The sequence below is a fragment of the Anneissia japonica genome, unplaced genomic scaffold, assembly GCF_011630105.1.
Source record: "Anneissia japonica isolate Jap-2015-1 unplaced genomic scaffold, ASM1163010v1 scaffold287896_len759773_cov187, whole genome shotgun sequence".
NCBI lineage: Eukaryota > Metazoa > Echinodermata > Crinoidea > Comatulida > Comatulidae > Anneissia > Anneissia japonica.
The window spans coordinates 256313-281059 of record NW_022739421.1 but is presented as its reverse complement, the minus strand read 5'-3'; the positions used below and the strand labels follow the sequence as shown (position 1 = coordinate 281059).

General features: G+C 34.3%; 2 protein-coding genes across 2 annotated transcripts in view; one reads left to right on the top strand and one right to left on the bottom strand.

The window, feature by feature from the left end:
- LOC117117889 (UDP-glucuronic acid decarboxylase 1-like) overlaps window positions 1-1397 on the bottom strand; it is a 16455-nt gene extending 15058 nt beyond the window's left edge. The window contains exon 1 of the mRNA XM_033262365.1: window positions 1156-1397. Coding sequence (XP_033118256.1) covers window positions 1156-1240 — 85 coding nt within the window. The 5' untranslated portion in view covers window positions 1241-1397. The remainder of the gene's footprint in view (window positions 1-1155) is intronic.
- Window positions 1398-1594: 197 nt separating this feature from the next.
- Window positions 1595-23977, top strand: LOC117117893 (structural maintenance of chromosomes protein 4-like). Its single transcript, XM_033262369.1, has 24 exons — window positions 1595-1712; window positions 5402-5627; window positions 6125-6319; window positions 6895-7074; window positions 9279-9443; window positions 10030-10157; window positions 10584-10724; window positions 11009-11159; window positions 12231-12395; window positions 13118-13296; window positions 13551-13659; window positions 14423-14554; window positions 15092-15253; window positions 15634-15674; window positions 15961-16148; window positions 16475-16707; window positions 17016-17139; window positions 17844-18033; window positions 18734-18921; window positions 19509-19639; window positions 19962-20144; window positions 20672-20904; window positions 21502-21685; window positions 23065-23977. Exons 2-24 carry the CDS (start codon window positions 5448-5450, stop codon window positions 23227-23229), a joined length of 3747 nt encoding a protein of 1248 aa, XP_033118260.1. The 5' UTR covers window positions 1595-1712; window positions 5402-5447; the 3' UTR covers window positions 23230-23977.
- The last annotated feature ends 770 nt before the right edge of the window (window positions 23978-24747 follow it).

Here is a 24747-nt window from a genome sequence, read left to right as displayed (position 1 = left end):
TATAATATAAAAATAATATATAAAACATTATAATATAAATAAATAAATAAAATATATAGGCCTATTGCCAGTTGGAATATTTTCTGCTAATTTCAATAAACAATTTTTTCAAGTGTATTTCATTCTTAATTTAAATTCCTGTTTATATTAAACACACCAAACTATATAATTTTAACTTTAAATCATGTTTTCTGTATAACCGTATATCTGGAGATAAGATTTTTCTGTCAGTTCAAAACATAATATTAAATAGGTGAAATGAAATAAACAAAGTACAATATAGGCCTAATTGATATTTTGAGAACGAAAGACTGAAATCGATAACGAGAAAGTTAGGCCCCTATACCATAGAGAAAATATTTCTCTATGCTTATACTGTACTACAGGACTAGACAATTGTTTAAATCGAACGGTGAAAATTGTCCTCGAATTTCATCAGGTTATTTTAATGAGGAAACCAGAACAGGAAGTGAGAAATGTTAACATATCGCAGTCGCAAAGAAAAATTCAACTTGACGTAACATGCATGTGACGACGTTAGGAGAGGCTTTGCCGTTCGAGCTTGAAAAATTCAACTTGTTGTAAGAATCGTTACCAGCCTATTTTGTATGCGGCCGGCCCAGCATGATCAAGACACGGCTGTTTTTGTCCAACTTCTTGTAGCAGTCGTAAGAATCATATGAATAGTAAGAAATTCTGAACTTTACGTCAACAGGAAACCAGGCTTTAGAATGTGATCCAAACAGTTAATTCCAGAACCAAGGAGTGCAGTTATGTATGTTAACAATTGCAATTAATTTAGACCATTTAGAGATTACAATATAACCATACTCCTGTAACCCCCTTACACTTAAAAATCCTGTATGTACATTGCAAAAACAACATCACATTGAAGATTGATTGAGTGTTGCTCCATTTGTTTTGGAGCTTATCATCATCAACTCTATTAGATAGTTTTTCCCCACCATACAAAAGTGTTTGCAATGGCACAATATCTCATAGCAGCCATTTTATAGCCTTCTAAAGATGGGCAATTTTGCAAGAGGTTGATCTTACTTTTTTATGATAGGCCTAACCTAAGCAAAAATGTTGAAATAACAAAACAAAACAACATCATAAGATTAGAGTAACCAAGGAGTTTTTGTAGTAACTTACCAATGATGAGGGCACATAGCATGCCTGTCAAAAAAACGTATTTAAAACGTCTTATACACATACTGACCGTTGATGAAGCCACCATTACTACAGTTTCGACTCCTTGCCCTTGGTAAATATTTGGATTGGGTAAATATATTTCAATGGTGTTTCGTTTGATGAGCCTTCTTAGGGCTCATTATATGTACAAAACTGTTGTACCATTGCTTGATCCCATGTTTTGTAACTGTGTATTGACCTGTGTCTGCTAAAAGAAGTGATATAAAAGTTATTTTAAGAAGAGAAGAATTTTCCAATAATGACTTTATTAAATTTAAATGTCCTTATCTAAAATAATTATAGCTATTTCAAAATTATTAATAATGCTTTATGATGTTAAAAATAGAAATACTAAAGAAATTTAAAAGAAAATTAATTTGAATAATGGTACAGATACATTGACCAATCAGGCATGGCTGTATACTCTTTGGCGAGACACGGCGGATTTTTTGTAAACTGAGCGCCTTTTTTAGACATTTTGTTTTGTGTTTCTTTGCGGGAAACTCTGCATTTCTTGTGTAAGACTAATGTTTTTAACACTGATATACTTAGCGATTTATATTCAACATTGACATTAAGGCATAAAATGGCCATATGCCTAGGCTAGGAGTGTAGGAGGACTGTTCCTGCCTAGCTAGAATATCCCTGCCTAGGCCTAGGCGGTAGTCTGTAGAAGATAGGCTAGGGCCTAGCATGGAGGAATTTGAGGCCTAGGCTAGGCCTACTCTCTAGGCTAGCCCTCCCCATAGGCCATAACTAGGGCCTATGCTCTCTAGGCCGTGCTAGCTACATGTAGGGACAGGCCTACCTGTAAGCTACTTTACAGTATAATCGAATTGTATATATTATTATATTATAACATTTTTTTTAGGTTTAATAATACGCCTTTTCCACGAATAGTTAGACATCCTTGAAGTGATGACAAACAAACAACCCAAGTCAGTGCTGCGTAACCAACAAAAATAAGATAAGCTTTGAGTTGAGGCTAAATTCTTGTCCTCATGTTTAGGGCACATAGAAAAAATTATTAGATTATCACTCCAGGGTTCGTATGCGTCCTTATTAAATTCCTGGAATATCCTCGAAAAACGAATGAGCATTTTCCAGTACTGGAAAGTCCTGGAAATTTATGATTGTCCTTCATTTCTTCAAATTTCTTCAATGTCCTGGAAATTTGATTATTTACCCATTTATTTCACATGATATATACGTAAATTCCAGGTCATGATTAAAATAAACTAAAAAATGTTCGTTTGCTTTTGTCTTTTCAATACTCATACACAATTAAAATACAGACCGTTGCCCGCATACCGTACTGTAGCTATTTCTCAAAAGTAGGGCGGCATGTCTATAGTATTACTTTACTCATGCGCGGCTCTCGCTCTTTGACGTTACACAAAGGAGACGCGTGTTGGGTACATGTAAGGGCACTAATAATTTTCGGTACTGTGAAATACATGCTAAATTTGGGCATGTATACACTGTCAACTGATTATGTACTATACAGCATATTTTTTTTTTAGCGCAGACTGGGTTATGGGAGCTGAGGCGTTGAAAACACGAAAGAGGCAATCTAAGCTAGATGAGCTAGATAATTTAAAGAAGAGTAAGAAAAGATGTATTGCGCTGATATTGAAGGTCTGAAAAAGTCATTCATAAGGTTTGCTGATCAGGCCGAGAGTAAAGGTAGTCTGACCGTATTGCCAAAAGCGAACAGCCTGCGCGTCGAACTGCCGCTGAGAAAAAGTCATTACTGGCAGAAATTGAGGCGAACATTGCTTCAAAATTAGAAGAAATAAAAAATATGTAAATCCAGAAACTACCATACCTATGACATTGTTTCAAATAAAGTGGATTTTTAAAAGGAATATGCTGTCATTTTTGTGTTGCTATTCTGTGTTAAATTTAGTGCTTGCAAATGTTGATAATTCAGTTTTACAATGTACAGTATATATTTGCTCTACGTATAAACAAATGCAATCATCACAAACACATCGTACGTTAACATTTGCTGTATAATAGATTATAAAAGTTTACATAGGTTTATAATATTAATTATAAATAAAAATAATAACCATGAATACAGAGATGAAATAAACAACTTCGCAATGTACAATTAAACAAGTTTCAACATTTTAATGACCAATATGTATGAAATAACAATTAATATCTCTGCAACATGCACCCAAAACGAAGGAGATTAGGACACTGTGGGCCTATATTTATATTGCTTAGCAATGTCAACATCGCCACAGCTCCTTTCATGTAAATTGTTGAACAACCCGAGACAGGCGTACACTCCACCGAGGCGTCACAATGGAATCAAGTTATTACTTACCACAAAGCCACCGACAGGTTTAGTGATAAGACCATGTTGTACGTGCACATTTTTGTTGCCTAGCAGAGAATCAGGTCTGCTGTAGTTAACTGTGGGCTCTGTCTTACTTGCCACACTCGGATGAATTCCTTTGCTTATTAGCACACGTGTGAGACAAACAGAATTTCCCACGAGCGTGAGAAAAAGACACCGATCTATCACCTCTGAATTAGATTTACGTAAAACTTAATATGCAATCAACCAACAGTCTTTACTGTGATGGAAACAACTAAATTGATTTACTAAATAAAAATATGCATAAGAACATCTTGCAATTAAAATTAGTACAGCATGCATGTTGTATAACCAGTCGTAAAATTGGCAAATTGTTCTACTTTTATAGTAACAAGAGATATTATGAGTCCTTGAAATTCGGAAAATTTGACCTGGAATGTCCTGGAATTGTCCTGGAAATTTGCTTGTTTAAACAATAGGTTATTTCGCTTTTGTTTTTATCAATGAGGGAGGGACTGTTTATATTTGGCTAGTAATAGTAAATATTGTATAAAATCTGGTTTAATTTTATAGTTTTTCAAAGAAAATGTATTTGAAGTCACCAAATTGCATTGTTATATTTGTTATTTTTATGCTGTTGAAATAATTGATGCGGCAAAAAAATTTTTTTTTTTATTTTTGCATCAGTATTTCCCGAAGTTTTGATGCTGACGGGAGTGATAATCTAATAAATTTTTCTATTTGCCCTTATTTGAAAATTCATAACTCCTAATGGAGTGTCGTATCACATTAATTTTTTTTTGGAAAATGTTGTCTAATCTGGTGGTAGCCACTGTGTGTGCGCTGGACCGTGGAAATCTCTAGGTCCCCGGGTTTTGATGCAGGAAATCATTTTGAAGTCTTACGGTAACAGAAACAGTACAGTAGTCTTACTACTACTAAGTACTACCGTACTGTATGCATAGGCCTATTTTAATACACTAATTAGAGGCTCATCTTTTTCCATCTTGATTTCAGAGGTTAAAAACATTTTCAATTTTTTTCAATCATAGTTTTTTTAGAATAGTCTTTTAAGAACATTTTCCAAAAAAAATTAATGTGATACAACCCTCTGTTATGGAGCTATGAATTTTTAAATAACATGAGGACAAGAATTTAGCCCCAAAGCTTATCTTATTTTTGTTGGTTACTTACCAATGACTTGGGTTGTTTGTGATCGCTTCAAGATGTCTACCGATTTGTCGAAAAGGCAAATAATTGTTTTCTTTAATATATACGAACATTAAAAAATTGAATTTGATTGAGTAGGCTAGGCCTATGCATATGCCTAATATCATATTCATAAACTATAATCATTAAACTTCAGAGCAACGCAAACTTTTACACATGACTACACACACAGTGAACAATTAAATTAAATTATCTTCTGTGGAATGCTGAAAGGTGCTAGAAAAATTAAATTCAATAGTTGAAATTCCTAGTTTACTGAAGTATTAGTACTAGGGCCTAGTTTAAAATAGGTTTCTATTTAAAAGTGAATGATGAAATATATTCGCCTCATCAATTAAGAGATGAATAAATGATGATACAGATATAGTTCCTACCTTGTGCATGCCCTTCAAATGTTAATCAGTGAAAATTTATTGGTTAGAATTATTGTTTTATTGGAAATTAATACGGTAACTTACTTGATTATTTCAAATAATATGAACAGTGTTCTAATTGTTGAATTTTTACAGTTTTTCCAGATGTTATGACAGACGGCACATCTTGTTCCATAGACATTCCTATGGCAAGGGTAAAAATGTATGTAGAGGTCCAATATGTGCTAGCTTTATATTATTTAATCAAACAAAATCTTTGTTTATCACTTAGACACTGAGATAGTGTACAACTGATGTTTTAGCTAGCAGCGGTCAGCATGGAAACAAATGAAGCAAATGGAGATGGTGTAGCAGCAAAGGTTATTACTACAAATAATACTGCAATGTCTCCACCCCCAACAACAAACAGTGCTATACCACGACTCATGATAACAAAAATAGCCAACGAGAACTTCAAGTCTTATGCCGGTAAAGTAGTACTTGGGCCATTTCATAAGGTTGGTTGTTAATATGATTCTATTTTCCCTACAATCATTGTTTTTTTTATATATTTTATAATTTTCTGTAAAATTTTCAATATATCTGTAATAACCATTTTCTTCGAAAGTTTTTTTTTTATATTTACTGTAATATTAAATATTATAATTCTTAATTTGAATTAGATTTTTTCATATATTGTTATTTACTTAAAGGAATTATTTTGGGCTGGGAAGCTTCAGATGTAGAAGATGCCCGCAAAACCTTCACTGTTGTCAAGATATAATGGCCCCTGGTGATGCTGTCTTTAATGGCGACCCAAACGCAATTTGACATACTGAAATCTTCTGGGAAATCAGAGATGGTTCAGCAGTCACTTTGGCAATGCAAATTAGGCAACGGATGGCGCATGAAGTAGGCCAGGCAAAAGTAGATGCTTACTAATCTAGCAATTTTCCTACCCTAGTCTATTAAATACCTGTCTCTTATACACATCTAGATGTGTATAAGAGACAGGAGTTTTTCTTGCATTGTTGGTCCCAATGGAAGTGGGAAATCCAACGTAATTGACGCAATGTTGTTTGTGTTTGGCTATCGTGCATCCAAGATCCGATCAAAGAAGATATCAGTGCTTGTTCACAAATCAGATAATTTTCCCAATCTCAACAGTTGCACAGTAGCTGTTCACTTTCAGAAGATTATAGATTTGGGAGTAAGTAACATTCTAGTTGTGTTTTTTTAATACCTTAATTATTTGAATAACCACCCCCCCCCCTTATTTGAATAACCCCCCCCCCCCCCCACTTTGAATAAACACCCCCTCGAATAAGAGCCTCATTTGAAATATTGGCCTACACTTCCCTTGAATAAATGCCCTGAGGCATTTATTTTTTCCTCAAATAAATGCCCCCTAAATGATTGTAAACAAATCTAATGGAAGTAACACATTCCATTTATGTTCTACTCCAGTAGTTACATTTTTTCTAACCTGGTTGGGATCAATATGATCACATTTGGATGGTAATATATGTGTTGTTGTTCCACATTTACAGTGAAATTAAGGGACGTTTATTTGATTTTATAAGTGAAATTGTAATATTTTTTCATAATGTTGTCGTCGTTGCTGTTGTGGTAAATTGTTTTTTTTTTCAATAACAATGTTAAGTGCAACACAACATTGCTTGAATTTTAAGTAAATTTCGTTGGTTTTTTTTTTAAACAAGGTTCTGGCAGTTGATTGATAAATGGGCCTATCTAACTGATATATATCCTTTTATTATTTTCCAGCCTGGTGAAGATGAGTATAGCATTGTGCCAGGAAGTCAGTTTGTGGTTTCACGTACTGCGTTCAAGGACAACACAAGCCAGTACCATCTGGATGGCAAACGTGTACAGTTCAAAGAGGTCTCTGTAAAGCTAAGAGAAAGTGGCGTTGACTTGGATCACAACAGGTTTCTAATATTACAAGTATGTAGGAAATTAGTTTAACCAAAGAGTGTAGCATAGAGGGATTCTGCGATTGGCGTCATGTGACCTAACTTGGGTGTTGGATATAAATAGTTGACTGGCACAGCAGTGTTTTACATGGAGATTGCTATGCGGTCGTCCCTTGTTTATTGCTGTAAAGATCATCATCAATTCCCAGTAAACTATACCAAATTGATTGGAAACTTAAGAATTTTGCCTTAACGGTTTGCTAGTGCTATAAAGAATACTGGCCGCAAACATTGAGATTTTTTTGACAAATGTTAGGCCTAAGCCCCTGCACATCTGTGGCATGGTTAGGTATGCACGATGGTCTTCAACCCGCGAACTAGGATCAGCTAAGCTTTATGAATGACCACTGTAATTTCAAAGCATACAATTTAAGGAGAATGCTAGAATAAGTAAATACAGTAGAACCCATCATTTACATACGGCACGGGCCCAGAACGTAAATGCGGGTATTCGTAAAATCGGTGTTGACCCAAATTCCTATATATTTGCACTGGTACTACTTACACTGGCATAAACTAGGCCTAGGCTAGGCCTACGCAGCTAAGTCTGAGGGGGCCTAGGCCTACAGTAGGCAGCTTCTAAGCATTCTGATCCCACTCTAGGCCCTACACAAATTTGGTTTTATCGGACATTTTACCTTCTTAAATACCTAGATTGTGGATTTTACTCCAGCACAACTTCCATAGATACTTGTTTATTATATATATTGATCATTCAATAAAACAATCAAGCACTATGTTGAATTTTAAAGCTGAAAACAATGTTTGAAAGAGCAGTAAAATTTGTCGCATGCACATGTGTGAAGCCATAAAAAACACTGACTTTGAAGAAGCCCGTTAGAGGGCCTCCTTCACTTGAGAATTACATAGTACTGTATAGTATGGTGTGTTGTGTTGTATGCATGCTAATAACAGTTACAATTCGAGTGGATTTTATTTTTTTTTTAATCTTTCACTTAAATTTTTGTGGCGTCATCACCTTTATTTTACGTTTGTAAAATCAGGAATTCGTTAAATCAGGGTTCGTTAATGAGGGTTTCTACTGTAAACACTATTTTGAACAAATGTATTGCCTTATCTAGCCATTTACTTCTCATGTTAACAGTAAGTGGTTGTATTCGCAACCATAGCATTATCTTTTCCTATGATTTCGCACTAATATTTTTCATGTATACCCAAGTTAGGTCACATGACCGCATGTAAACAATCATCGCTGAATCCCTCTATTGCAAGAGGTCTGACTGTATCTCGAAAAGTACTACCATGAACTAGTGCAGGGGTGGGCATAAAAATCGGTCGGAGGGCCAATGTGAATTTTCAATTTAACTCCGAGGGCTGCATCCAAACTTTGATGTTTCCAGTGACCTTCCAGAAACCTCCAAGCACTGCTTTTACACCACTTTATTCTGAGTTTTATTGTTACTTTTTATATATGTTCGGTGTCGAGCGTGAAAAACAAGGTGTTTTCTATCCAATGTTGCTTGGCAGGCCGCACACAGCGTTTTTAATTTCTATTTGCGAGCTGCAAAAAATCGCTGTGTTTGTTTCGAACTCTATTCGAATTGTAATAGGTAGTCATGGTAGTAATTGTAATAGGTAGTCATGGTAGTAATTGTAATAGGTAGTCATGGTAGTAATTGTAATAGGTAGTCATGGTAGTAATTGTAATAGGTAGTCATGGTAGTAATTTTAATAGGTAGTCATGGTAGTAATTGTAATAGGTAGTCATGGTAGTAATTGTAATAGGTAGTCATGGTAGTAATTGTAATAGGTAGTCATGGTAGTAATTGTAATAGGTAGTCATGGTAGTAATTGTAATAGGTTGTCATGGTAGTAATTGTAATAGGTAGTCATGGTAGTAATTGTAATAGGTAGTCATGGTAGTATTTCACTTTTTTTATTTAAAATTATTTATTTGAAATACAAATGTAGATTTATCTTTATATAAATTGTTTAAAAGTAGTTATACATCAGTAACATGGTTTAATTATTTTGAATTTGTGGTGTATTGTGATGTTGCCTAAGGCTTTCACACGATTTTCAAACACCTTAGTAATGAAATGTTTCTTATTGTTCTGCTCTATTGAGTTCGAGTTGATATCATTAATGGAGCCCAAGGCTTTCTTTGCATTATTCTCAAACATTGAATAAATTTAAAGCTTGTTGGTGTCCTAGGGTGAGGTTGAGCAGATATCACTGATGAAGCCCAAGGCTTTGACAGAGCATGAGGAAGGAATGCTGGAATACTTAGAAGACATCATTGGCAGCAACAAATTCAAAGAACCAATTGAAGAGATCAGCAAGAAGGTAGAGGAGCTCAATGAAGAAAGAGGCGAGAAGGTGAGGAAGATATATATTTCAATATTTGAGATTTATGTACCAGTGTCCCTACCATCAGAGTGCAAGAGTCAAGATTCATTTATTCCTCATTCATAACACATATATACTCAATATAGTACCGGGAAAGACCATTTTTTTTTTATTGAGTACTGCATGCAACCATGATAGAAAATATAACTGCTTATATTCCTCATAGATTTGTTGAATAGTTGTGTCGTGTTGATCAAAGGTTCAATTTTTTTTGTTCAGTTGAAATAAGCTGTAAGAGTTGGACCCTCAGTTATCCATTAATTTAGCCTCTGTTTGAGACTTGGAGAGTGGAGCTGAACAGTTCAGCAATTTAATTTAAAAATTCTTTATATTAATTAAATTGTGAGGAAAAAATACAAAATCCTTTATTGACAGGTTTAATTGAGGCGCAGGCATTTTTTCCTGTAATTTTTTTTTTGTGGCAGTGAGTATACTTAACATCACAAAGTAAAATTTTGGTTTGATTCCAAATCAATAAAGGCAAGAAATTGTTGTCAAACAAAGGTATAACATTTTCCTTCCTAGAATAATTTTGTTTAAATGTTTGTGTTTTCAGTTGAGTCGAGTGAAGGCGGTTGAGTCGGAAATGAACCAACTGGAAGAGCCAATGAAAGAAGCGGAGGAGTTCCTACGAAGCGAGAATCAAATCACACAAAAGAAAAACAAATTATTTCAGAAATACATGTGAGTTTCATATTATTTTTACTTATGTTTTCATTATAGATGCATTGTCCCATGAAAAATATAGAGAAAAATCATTTTTTAAATTAACTTGCTTATAACATAGAAATCATCCACTTGATCATAAAATTTTATGTATTTAAAACATGCTAACCCATAATTTTTTAGTGAAAAATGATAGAAACAATTCCAGTCACTGGAAGTGTTACAATTTTTATCATTGTCCAGTATAAGAATACACATTTTTTTTTTATTCAATACTTTCTCTGCTCAAGTTAATAATGTGTACGTTTTAATGCAAAATGATTAAGTTAATTTCAAAATTTGTTTTCATGATTTATTGTCATCTGGAAAATAAATCTTTAAGATTCATAATGTTTTTGTTCTGTTAATTTTACTGATTGGCATTTATTTGAATTCTATTGGCAGACATGAGTGCTCAGAAGTCTCCAAAGAAGTTGAAACCAAAAAAAATGAGGTTGAAGAAAAGATGAAAAGTCTGCATGAAAACTTGACACAACTGACAGAAAACAACAAAATCAAGGGGAAGGATCACAAGAAACTTTTCAAGTAAGAATATAATGAATCCACATTGTTGTAATGTATGGATGCAAGGTTAGTGCCCCATCCAGATTTTTATGGGCAGCGGTACTAAATACAAAGGGAGGGAACATAATGCATTAAAAAGGGACAGAATGCAGATGGAAGAGAAGATTCTTTGTGACTAATTGTACTACTTGTGGTAGCACTCCACAGATTTCAGATTAAATAAGCTAGTGAACTGCTTCAATGTTCTAATTCTTTCTTGTTATCTAGAGGGATTTCTGTAAACAGTATATTTTTTTTTTTTTTAGAAAATATGAAAAATTGTGTGAAGAGGGAGCCAAGAAAAAGGAAGAGTTTGCTGAATTTGAGCGACAGGATGTCAAATGTAGAGAGAATTTGAAATATACAAAAGAAAAACAAAAGAAATTGATAAAATCCCTGCAAAAGGAAAAAACTAAGGTAAGAAAAAAATGAAGATAAAATTGGAGGATTAGTAAGGGTGAAATAAATATGTCAAAATGTTTGCCTAAGCCCAACCGACCCAAAAGTCTAGGGTCAGCTATATTTTTATTAAAAATATTTTCTAAGGAGGAGCCAAATATCCTGGTGGTTTGTCAGATAACCATATTTCATGCTAAGAATTATCTGTAACGTAAGTTTTATCCACACAAATTTTATAATGAGAGAAATAAAAGTAAATTGCCCATATATGGGTATGACATCATTGTGCCCAATAATGGATGTGAAATGAGATCATCGTGCCCATATGGACAATTTACACAAGTTGACACATTCAAGTTGATGGTTCAGGTAGAGCTTTAACCATGGGTTTAGCCCTGTGATTACAATTTTACCAGCCAAATATTAATAATCATTAGCCATGAATTTTAAAATTATGCTTACTGTAAATGCTCAAATAAGCGCCGCTCTCAAATAACCACTACTCTCGAATAAGCGCAGCACCAAATGTGATTTTGTTTGCTAAGCATCACTCTGGAATAAGCACCACGGCGCTTGAGAGTACATTTTTACCTTGTGTGTAATAAAACACTTTAAGAAACAGGGTTTTAAATACAATGTAGACATTGTTCAAATGAATAAATAACATCGTGAAGACACAAGCATATCTTTCTAAATGTTTATTTATGATGATAAGTAGGGCCTATGAAAGGTACCGAACTATGGTAATATGTGAGATAGGTAACATGGGAACAGGCATGAACAGCGCCACACTAATATTTTTTTAATAAGCGCTGCTCTTGAATAAGTGCCACACTGAAGCCTCCAATAATTTATATTGAGCATTTGCAGTAGTCCCAAGTAAGCAAATATAAACTCGGATTGGCCCTGACATGTGCTTGAACAACACTAAAGTTTAAAGCTAAAGAATATATGAATTTTAAAATGTATGCTTACTGTAAATGCTCGAATAAGCGCAGCACCAAATGTGATTATGTTTGCTGAGCATCACTTTGGAATATTCAGTATTATTTATGTGGCTGTAATAAATCAACTTGTATTTGTTTGCAGTTGGAGGATTTACGTGGTGGATCAACAGACAATGAGAAAGTGATTGAGGAGATGAAAGAAAAGAAAGATAAACTTGAAAGTCAATTAAAAAAAGAAGAGGAGAAAATGAGTGAAATCATGGCATCTCTGAAAACTGCAACCACAGATTTACAAGAAGAAAAAGAGGTGAGTTCACATTGCCAAAGGTTACAGGGGTCCCAAGTTGGGAGGAGCCATTTCCGGGAGATTTGGTTAATGACATAGGGGAGGGGGGGCTCTAGGAAAAAGAGCCACTCCCACATCAGCCCCGACATGGAAGGGGAAAGGTGAGCAAATTTTTAAGAATAGCCATGGTCTATAGAAGCCCGAAAATGGCAATGTTAGACTGTAAAAACTACTTTCCAAATCAGTTTTCTGATGAACTGATTGGTTTCTTAGTTGTGTAGTAGTGAAAAACCTATATTAGCTTCCTTTATACTAAATTTGCTGGAAATGAATTCATTTGTGGGAGATTTTTGCTTGTTCACGGGAGACTACGAATTTCCGGGAGGCTTGGGACGTTTGAGGTTATAAGTTTATTGGTTGTGTTCACATTATCAGAGCATCTGATTTTATTAGGTAAGCTTATATTACCTCAGTTCATTGAACATCACATCTATTTTATGAATACTTACCTAGAAAAACCACTAAATGCACCATCCAAACTGACCTCTTGAAAGTACTGGAATTGCCAATCCAGATGGCTTGTATCAAAATGCCATTGTACTGCCTCATTTTCTTTTCGCGGTCATAAAATTTATGTCTTATGATTTTACTAAGCCACTGGAACATCACTGTTGATATAAATGTTTTGGTCTTTTAATTGCCATTGGATCTGAATTTGAATAAAAAAGTATTGATTTTTGCAGGAAAAGGAAAAAGAACTGACAGAGATGCAAGATGGTGTGAACCAGGCCAAGTCACTCAAATCGGAGGCAGAATCCAGGCTAAATATTCAACAGGAAAAAGTGGATGAATTGAAAGGAAAATTAGAAAATATGACGACAAGTTTAGAAACAGCAAGTAAAGTTCTAGATGAAAGAAAAAGGTATTCAACTAAATTGTTGTTTTTTTTTATCGAAATATCTATCTATCTTGCATAGAAATACATTTAATGTGTGTGAGACTTCTACTATATATGACAGGATTCGTACAGGTTATGGAAAGTTTAATGTAATTGGTAACCAATCATAATAACCAGGCACAAAGTTAAATATGTAAAGGAGATGAATTTTGTAATGCATTTTAGATAATTAATTTAAAGATTTGACAACATGATGATTGGTTTTTTTTTTGCACAAGCTCTGTCAAAGACCTTGAAGTAGAGGTTCCAGAACTGGAGAAACGACTTGAGGAGTCCACAAAGCTTCTGGCAGCAGCAAAAGATACAGATTCTAAGTCTTATCAAAAGGTTTGTCATCTAACATCCAAGATGCAAGTATATCGATATATAATTATGTAACACTCCAAAAGACATCAAATCAGATTAATGGTTTATGTAAAGCAGCATTTGTATCGGTTGTATCTTTTGAAATGTTTTTGCCACTTACTATATGTGTGGCAAGGACAAACCAAACCAGTCACTCGTCGCAAAAATCGATTTTGAGTTATTAATACAGTGTTAGAGAGTAAAATAATAGCTATAAAATGGTAAAAATATCATTCAAATCGGACATTTTCTTATGAAGTTACAAGCGTTTAACCACACAGCTGTTTAAAGAACAATATATGAGAAATTAACCGTCAAAGTTTATGATTTCAGGCATTTCTCATGCAGAAACTATTTCAGGCATTTCTCATGCATAAACTATCTTTAAATCCTTAAAAAATATTGTTTTAACATTGAAAATGTCGAAAATAACAGCATAGAATGATGTGTAGATATATAAAGGTTAGTTTAGTGCAATAAAATAGATTTTTAAAAATTTGACATTCCAACATGTTTTGGCCATTTTCTCTGAAAGACGATTTGCGACGAGTGACTGGTTTGTCTTGTCTTTGCCACATATAACACAGTGATTAATTTCACTATTGGCATTCTTTGGTCTAACTCACAACTTTATCCAAAATGCCAAAAACATTACACTGCGCGTCATGTTCCAAAAACCATATTGCATGCAATTGCCATCTTCTGTATCCTGACAGGCCCTGATTATGTTAATTTCTATTCACAGTTTAGAGATTTTTCTGTGAAGGTTGGTGAAGCGCAGAATTCCCTGCAGTCATTCACTAATCGAGGTGCAGTGTTAAGTGCTTTAATGGCTCAGAAGAACAATGGAAACATACCAGGAATCCATGGAAGATTGGTAGGATAAACATAAATTTGATGCTTTAAGCTTTTTTAAACCATTAAACCCCCCAGCCCCCCTTTCCAGTTTGCTATATATAGTCGGCTGATATATGAAGTGATGTGATGGTATGGTCTCTTCAGGCATATACCAAATTTGTTTGAGGCAAATTTTAACAATTGTGAGTAATTAAACCATAGTAAAAAGCAGTACAGCTGATGTTCCGTCAGTGAAGATATGCGCAATGCACAGTGACACATGAGCTGCACCTAGTCAGCATGTGCATAGATCCTTGCTAAAGGACCTACCTTAGAAGGCTTAACAGATGTCTGTTGTCCTTACATGCATTTTACATTTGCAAGCATGATATAACACAGATGAATTTAGCAAGGGACACACTGTTAAAATTTTCTTATCAAAGGAAGCATGTAATATTTTTTTCTGGCTTGAATCAGGTGTTTGGGAGAGGAGGTGTTTTTGTAGTCATGAGAGAAAAATTATTTGTTTTTTTAATAATTATTTTATTTTAGAAAAGAAAATGATTATTTCTTACAGGGTGATCTTGGCTCAATAGATGAAAAGTATGATGTGGCCATATCAACTGCCTGTGGGGCCTTGGACTATATTGTTGCTGACAACTTGGAAACGGGAGAAAAATGTGTCACGTTTTTACGTGACAACAACATTGGACGTGCAACATTCATTGGATTGGATAAGGTTATGTTTTTTTAAAAAAACATGTATTGAATAATTTGCAAACCCTGTATTATATCCAAAATCTAAAAAATCTATAATTAGCTTTTTTTTCTTTTAAAGAAATACTTTTATGATGTCTCAAAGAGCCCATTTTCAAGCTTTAATTGATTAATAATTTGATACCTTAACTTGCATTTTGGCACTGTGTTTACCAACATGCTTTAGGTGAGTCATGGTTAATCCTAAATCTAAAATTAGGTTTATTTCAATAGAAAAAATGCTGATAAACGCAGATTTCTTAACTTTACTCTGCTTGGACAATGCAACATGTGCTTTAATGCTAATGATAAATTATTAACGTAATTGATAGAAGGTAAAAATGGTTATGTTTTATTTTTCAGATGGAGCATTTGAAGAAGGCATCATGTACAAAGATCTCAACGTAAGTATTAACTAACAAATCACAAAGAATTGTTTTACTAATTGAATTAGCTATTTCTATTATATCCTTACTATTATTTAGTGTTAGTATTGTTGTGGTGGTTGTTTTTTAGGATTATTTTTTTAGCAACTTTAAATTGTCCGGAGACGAGCATTTTCGAAATAATTTTGAATTGGGTTGTTCTAAATAAACAGGTCAGTACTACTGTAGTAAATGAACACTAGAGGTGAGCAAGTGTGCACTGATTTAGAGTATCACTTTATCAATATCTTTTGTATTTTTTCAGGCCTGATAATGTTCCCAGACTTTATGACCTGGTGAAACCGAAAGCTGAGATGTTCAAGACTGCTTTCTACTATGGCCTTCGCGACACTTTGGTTGCTAAAGATCTTGATCAAGCCACAAAGATCGGTCTTCAAGGTACAAAGCGCCACCGTGTGGTCACATTACAGGGTCAACTTATCGAAACATCTGGTAGGTTTTGTAGTTTAGATAAGTTAAAATTTGTACATGCCTAGAATTATTGTTTACCAGATTATTCCAGACATTAATGGATTTAAAAAATAACATAATTTGATCAATTTCTTTATAATCTACAAACTAAGGTGTATTTACACAGAGCATGACAATGGCACAAGACAGCAGGAGAAAAAAATAGAATCTTTTGTATTCTGTATGTGTGATGTTATGCACTGTGAATGGATTACTCCACGTGACAAAATATTCTGTTGCTGATGCATGCTACTGTCAGGTTTTTTTGTAGAAGTTTGGTTGTTAAATGGTACTGTATTTGCTATTAGGTACCTTGAGTGGTGGTGGTAAACAAGTATCCAAGGGACGCATGGGGTCAAAGATGGTAACTGATATTACGCCTGAACAACTGGCTACTATGAAGGAGGAGTTGGAGCAGATCAAAAATGATTCTCAAAATCACAAACAGGAGTTTAGACGTCTGGAGGAGGAGGTTAACCATTTACAGAAGAGTCTGACTGAAAAGAGGCTAACACTTAAGAAACACATGATGGATATAGATGTGAGATCTTTTCTTCATTTGCCAATTATTTTTTTAATCAAATCTTATGTAAACATCAAAAAGCAATTTCATAAGGAAAAATTGTGTGGGAAAATTCAATTAAAGTTAAGTTCAGTTAAAGTTTAGAATAGTTTATTTAAATAGGACAAATAATTTATTGACTTGCATCCAGAAACGGATTGAAAAGATACATCTTTAATAAGCAACATAGTGTTTAGCAAGAAGAAATTATGTTTGATTCAAGAGAAGCGCTTACACAATCATATATGATAGCTTTGTAAACCCTTATGTTTGTGTTTTCAAATTAGTTCAAAGCAAAACATGAGGCTACTTTAAAGGAACAGATCAAGGAGGCTGAGAAAGAGTTTGCAGGACTCATGAAGAACACCAACTTCAAAGAATTGGAGAAGAATGTCAAAAAATTCGCTGATGGTAAATAGATAAAAATGTTAATTGTAGTTAAAGATGTAATGTTGGTCCATGCGCACACCATCGGCCAGCGCATCCATGCATTTTAAGAATGCTTAGTGACACAGCAGCAGTTTGCTGACTGAGGTGACAGTTTGAATGAATGATGCTTTTAAATGATCCATCTTGCTACACTTTGTTGCATACTTATGGAATCAATCCTACGCCGACACAGTGTGCAGCGGACTTTTGGCATAAAATCGTGTTAAAACATTGAAAATTCAATTTAAACCTGAAATAGCTGAGTTAAAGTATCAAAGTTGTTTTGTTACAATAGGACAAATTATTTATTGCTGATGTATTGACTTTTTACTACATAACAATTTTAATTGATTTCCAGTCAATTTAAGGGTGTATACAAAAGAATATTGAAACAGCATTGATAATGCGTCTGGTAATTAACAAATTGTTGATTCAAAGCTAGTGACTTTTCTTGATACAAAAAGCAATTCCAACAGTGACTTTTATTACCAAAGTTAATCCGCTCAACCAAAACTGAATACCCAAGACAAACAGGAAAGAAGTGTGATGAAATCACAGCACACATTAAAACTACTACTCTTTGTACTACCGAGTACATAAGACCTCTGCATTAATAGTTTATGATGTAAATATGATTTAGTTTATAAGCAAATTTAGTCTAATTTTTCATCCATAATTTCTTTTAGCTTATGATAAGGTGTACTCCAGGTTTGCAAAAGTGGAGTCACAGGTGAAGAGTCTTCATGACAAGATAATGGAGGTTGGAAATAGCAAGATGAAACCACAGCAGACGAAGCTCAATAAACTCAATAAAGAGATTGAGGAGGCCAATGATGCTGCCCTCAAGGCTCAGGTGGCAATCAAGAATTCCAAAAAGTAAGGTTTTTGTCAGTGAATGAATAATTGAGAAGGTTAAAGAATAAATAAGTGAATGAGAGCAATAGCAGAAACAATTGATAAGATAAATAGAAGAGTAGAGTAGGCATAAAAAAATTATAATATTGCTCATTGTGGTTAAGAATATGAGGTGGCTGTAATGTTTATTTATCACATATAAACAGGCCTGGAAGAAGTTTGTGACCAGCGGTTAGATGCTTTGCATGTTTCTCTGGAGGCACTTCTTTGACTGACTTTAAAAAAATATGTTAGCTAAACAAGGTATTAAAGAAGTCTCGCCTTTAGTATTTATTGATAATGATACACTAACTGTAGACCAATTTATTAGAATGTGATATTTATGGAAATACGACAATTTATATTGTTTTGAATTTTATATAACATGTTATGGTTATGAAATGTCAACTATTTTAATTCAGCTAATGACCTGTCTCTTATACACATCTGTGATGTGTTTGATATTCAAATTAACACCTTTGTTTAATTCCAAATAAGGAATGCCTTTGATATTCAATTTAATTCCTTTATTAATTCCAAATAAGGAATGTATTTGATATTCAAATTAACACCTGTCTTAATTCCAAATAAGGAATATCTGATATTCAAATTAACACCTCTTTCAATTCCAAATAAGGAATGTCTGATATTCAAATTAACACCTCTTTCAATTCCAAATAAGGAACATTAAAAGAGCAGAGGATAAGGTAGCATCAATGGAAAAGGAGGAGGAAGAGAACGCTGAGGCCGTCAAGAAGATTGAGGAAGAGTTCAAACATCTGGAGGACGAGGCCACAAATGTGCTGCAATCTTTCCGTGATGTTGAAGAACGAATGAAAGAAATGCAGGAGGCGCTGGATCTTAGTAAACGTAAGTAGCATTTATATTGAACAGATGATGACGACAACGACGGTTGGTGGTAATGATTTTGATAGTGGATTGGTTGGCACAGTGGTTGTGATTCAGGCTTTTAATCTTGTTCAAACCCTTGCTGCAAATTTCACTAGAGTTGTCGGACAAGGCGCTATACTTACCCAGGAATACAAGTGGGTACTTGGTAGGCTCAAGCTCCAGTGCACTGATTACTAGCAGCAATATAAAATTCACACCCAGGGAGATGAGTATGTGCACCAGACATTCATTCCGTCATGCGACCGTCGGCCGATTAATCCAACTCTTTCAATGTGAGCGCTAGTTGACACAACATTAGCAGGTTTTTGTTGGCAGTTTAAATGCATCGTCATTAAAAAAACAATCCACTGTGCAAGCGCTGCGGCGTTGCATTCTCCATAGAACCGTGTCATCCGACAACTGTTGGGTGCTGTGAATGCCCGGCTTAAGTTTGTTTCAGTGACTGGGGTAATAACTTTAAGTATCTAGAGGTCTTGATTCGCATGATGTACTACATAAAACCAGAATATTTATTGTTATAGTGGTAATCTGCTTTACCTTTACAGAGGAATTAAACAAAATTCAGGAAGAAGAAAATGAGTTAAAAGCAAAAGAACTTGAGGTGAAATATGAACTGGAAAAGTATGTTGATCTTGTGAAAGAAAATCAACAGAAAACAAAACACTGGAAAAAAGAGGTAATTTACTAATCAACAGTCAAAATACTGTATTGTTTATTTTATTATTGTTATTTTTGTAGTATGTATTATCATATATAATAATAGGCAACCATCAGTTGTACACAAACCTGTATTTTACTTACAAATATCAAACTTTTATTCACATTAATAATTTATTTACTCAAAATTTATTATTGATTTAAATTTATTCCGTGATTGTGATATTCCTTATTTTATTGTACAAAATAAATCCAATTTATGAACTTTACAGCTTATAGAGACATATTTAGTTTCTGAATGATAATTAAATTAAACAAATTCAAAAACATCTTCAATTTAGATCCAGAAGTTGTCACTACATAAGCTGCGTAACCAAGAAGAGGAAGAGAAGCTAGAAGAACTACAAGAAGAGGAACTAAATGAAGTGAATGCGGAGGAAGTACAATATGAAATTACTGTACTGGAGGAAAAACTCGCTGGAATGAAGCCCAACTTGGCAGCCATCCAACAGTACAAGAAGAAGGTAGACACTAGCTTTTATTGTTTTAAAAAATGGCCACCTTTTTTTACATTTTGTGTTGAATCAATGAATTTATTCAGATATGGACAACTGAAGAAAACCAAAAGACTTATTTCCATTGAGGGTCTGTGTTCCAACATGGTACTCTCCGAAGTGGTGTGCCATTTCCTTTGTTGACAAGATGGTTGTGTTGTCATTTACAACATATTATGTGAACCACCAATACCTACTATATCTCACCTCTTACTTATGTGGTGGTTTGTCCAACCAGGATTTGGCCTACCACATATATCCATTGTTGTCTATCCCTTGCTGTTATTGCCACTTAGTTGATCCAATAGTACACCTATCTCATCCATGTTTGCCAAGGTCTTCCTCAAGATTTTTCCTCTAACCATTCCTTCCAAGACGTGTCTTTGTATCTTATCTCGCCTCTCTACGGGTTAATTCATCCTTTGTGCATGTTTCATTCTTGCGTCAAATTGAAAATATATAAAAAATATATTATGCATGTTTGGTTATTTCAACAGGAAGAAGCTTATCTTCAGAGAGTTGGCGAGTATGATGAACTTACCGAAACGCGTAACAAAGAGCGGCGGAATCTTGAGGAGATGCGAAAGCAGCGTCTGGACATGTTCATGAAGGGATTCAGTGCTGTCAATGAATATCTGAAGGAGATGTACCAGATGATCACTCTGGGAGGAGACGCTGAGCTGGAATTGGTTGATAGTCTTGATCCATTCTCAGAAGGCATCGTCTTCAGGTTAGTCTAATCTTAACTATTAACTCATAATACTGGTGCTTAGGTACGGCTTTTTTATACCTTGTTTAGCGTACCAAACCCTTAGGCCAATGTAATGATGATTTTGATTGAAAATAAAATGGAAATTTTATTGAAAAAAAACAAATTTTTATTAATCGTTATTACTCCCTCTGCTCCCTTGAAATCTCCAAAAATAAGATATATTTATTTCTTCCTTAATTAAATTAAAATCATTATCAATCTTATTATTACAGTGTTTATATTCATCAATAAAATGTTATTTTATTTTCTCCTATGCGTAGATACTTTTGGCAAAAGCATTTTGATAAATACTGTAAGAAAACAAAATTTTGTTTTATTTTTTTCTGCCCTTCTTTGACTGACTTTAAAAAAATATGTTAGCTAAACAAGGTATTAAAGAAGTCTCGCCTTTAGTATTTATTGATAATGATACACTAACTGTAGACCAATTTATTAGAATGTGATATTTATGGAAATACGACAATTTATATTGTTTTGAATTTTATATAACATGTTATGGTTATGAAATGTCAACTATTTTAATTCAGCTAATGACCAATACTGTATTCCTTTCAGTGTCCGACCGCCAAAGAAGAGTTGGAAGCAGATTTGCAACCTGTCTGGTGGTGAGAAGACATTAAGTTCATTGTCCCTCGTGTTCGCACTTCATCAGTTTAAACCCAACCCGCTCTATGTAATGGATGAGATTGATGCTGCACTCGATTTCAAAAATGTCTCCATCGTCGGTCATTATATTACTGTGAGTATTATTTTAAGTAATAGTCCCACACGTTGACATTATAATGTAAGGATTTGGTGATAGTCATCCTGCTAATCTGTTGAAAAAATAAATATCCTGAAGTTACCAAGAGGTAGCTCTAGAAATTTGCTGACCGGGTCTGCAAAAGGCCAACATGGGGTGCCTAGATTTGGTTCTTGGTGTAGTAATCCCTATACACCTGAGATTAGCTAAACTAGGATGGATGACTGTGCAAGAGTGATTTCTACAGCCAGACAAAATAAATATAAGTGCTTGAAATTGACAATAAATTAAAATGAGGGTGCACTATATACAGACTTCAGTTCCATACAGACGAGTAATATCCCTGTATGGTGGTTGCCGAGTAAAACCCCTGTTAGTTTTAGTAAAAATCCCCTGACATTCTCCCCCTTTCCCCCTCTTTCCGAACCCCAGCTTATGCCACTTCTGAGGTTGCATCCTACAATTGACTGTATACACCCTTAATGATGATGCATCATTTTCATTGAAGATTCACATGGACTGCACTTGCACAGTATAGATAAATTCCAGACCAATGGTTTATATTGTAGCTGACTGTCTTGTTATCTGACTATGTTTGTCTTGGTTCCAAACAACTTCCTTTAATGTGTCTTTCAATTATTTATTTATTTATTTATTTATTCTTTATACTGGGTTACCTCTTCAGTAAGAAGTTACTGTTCTCCCAGAGGGCCCAGTACACATAAAACATTTAAATCTCAAGAAAAACAACACAGAACATCCAAAAAGAAACAAACACAAATTATGTAAAAAATTACCTACCCCCGCATTCCAAATTTGAGAACCCCTAAAAGTAAAACTACTTCTACCAGATTCAGTTCTGACTTTAGGCAAAATTAAATTTCCTGCAGAACTGGATCTGGTAGAATAGTTATGTACACTGTCAACTGAGGTAAAAGTGTTTTGGAGAGAAGGGACTCTGCCACTCAAGCATTTGTTAACAAGGGTGACTAAATGGTTATTTCTCCTTTCGTTAAGAAATGACCAACCAAGAGAAGTATGTAATTGAGATAAATTTGTTCAGTGATCAGCCTTAAATATAACACGTGCTGCTCTATTCTGTAATTTCTGTAATTTATCTTATAAACCCTTTCCACAATTTCCCCAAACAGAATCACAATAATCAAATAAAGGTAATATGAGAGATTTATAAAGATTTATAAATAATTAAATATTTTGTTGTGGAAAAATATATTATAGGTCCTTGAATTTTGTTTTGTGTTTAATGTGTTAAAAATGAACAAGGAATATATTTGGCTATTTCATAATATTGTCTATTTTAAGTCATAAATAAAAACATCACTGTTTAAGTAATGTTGAATTCTATTTTCTTGCAGGAAAGGACGAAGAATGCGCAGTTTATTGTGATCTCGTTAAGGAACAACATGTTTGAACTGGCCGATCGTTTAGTTGGAATTTACAAAATTGACAACTGTTCACGAACTGTAGCGATTAACCCAAAGAAATTGGCGGACACCACAGAAATAAGTGTAGAGGCCTAGGCAATGAATCAATGTTGTTGATACCTAGACTTTGTATATACTAAACTGAACTTGGCATGGAGGACAAATGCCTTAAATTTAGCTATGTAGAGGCCTACAAAAGCATGTAGATACATTGGAGCCAATGTGTTGACACTAATTTGAAAAAGGAAAATTATATAATATCAACTACTAATTTTTGCATTTGTGTCCCTTGCTGTGTATATTATTTATGTAATATGTTTCTTGTATTTAAACAATGAATTTTTGCTTGTTCAGACATTTATTGCTTGATCAGTAGACAGATTTCTATACTTTCAAGTTAATAGATTGTAAATTTATAAACAGATTTAGTGAATGTTTACCAGTTACTAAAATCATGATCTGCAATCTGGTAGTGAGAATAATAGTTGATTGTAGTTATTGCAAAGTTTGTCATCTATTTGGGGCTTGCCATCTCAAAATCAGCATCACTGACCAAAACAAGAAAACTCACTTATTAATATATTCTCCACATTATTTTATATGCTTTAAAATGATAAGTCATTTACTGAATCGACTTGCTATTGCCAAAATGATGAATAAAGGTATTTACAGCTTCTCTGTTCTAAAATGCTGCCACATTTTTACGCTAGTTACTCAGTTTAACATAGCAACTGTATGCTGGTTTTTGGATGGAAGCCTCATTTACTGTATCCTGATTGAGGAATATCTGGATTACATCATAATTATGATTTGAATAAACCTGTACACTTATGGCCAACAAGAATTGTTTTTCTCTCTGACCTTGGAATAGAAGTGTTTAGCGCACTCTGTGCGTAAAATTTATTTGCATAAATGCTCCACTTTGAATAAACTCCCCCTTGAATAAAATGCCCCATCCACAGCCTCATTTGGAATACCCCTCCCTCGAATATTTTTTTCCTCAAATTAATTCCCCTTCCCTGAAATGTAAGTAAACAAAATTTATGGAAGCAACATTATTCTGTACAGATTCTCCAGTAGCATTTTTTCTTACCTGATTGGGATCAATAAGTCTTTATGATCACAAAATAACACAAGTAGGCTTTATCATCTCGGTAAAATTAAATGTCAAAGTCACTGTCATTTGATTCCTGTTGATATGGGTTTTATAGACGTATAATATAGAAGTAAAAATATAGCCTGGGTTCCATGCATTAATTTGGGTGAAATACCCAACTCTATTGCGCTCAGTGCTCGCCATACCGAATTTTATTGGCGTCCCATACCCTATTTTTATTTTTCGGGTATAGAAGAATACTAGTAGAGCGCTAACTGCAATGTATTCGATGTTCGAAATACTGTGTGTGTGCCATCCAAGATGGCTGCCATAGATTTAGCCAATCAAATTTCGCCTAAGCGCCAGCATTTGCAATTGCGCCCTCAATTTACACAGAAAGTTCAGTAGCTAATTACCCGTATGTTTGAAACTCGAGCGTTGCGGTGTATGGGTGTAATGTATACGATTTTAATTTTCATTCCTTGGTACTTTATTTTTGAATAAGATGCTCCACTTGG

Coding starts and splice junctions, on each gene's coding strand:
- LOC117117893 (XM_033262369.1), top strand. CDS start 5,448: ATGGAAACAAATGAAGCAAATGGAGATGGTGTAGCAGCAAAGGTTATT. Junction 10,158..10,583: donor AAATTATTTCAGAAATACAT/GTGAGTTTCATA, acceptor TTCTATTGGCAG/ACATGAGTGCTCAGAAGTCT. Junction 14,555..15,091: donor CAGGAATCCATGGAAGATTG/GTAGGATAAACA, acceptor TATTTCTTACAG/GGTGATCTTGGCTCAATAGA.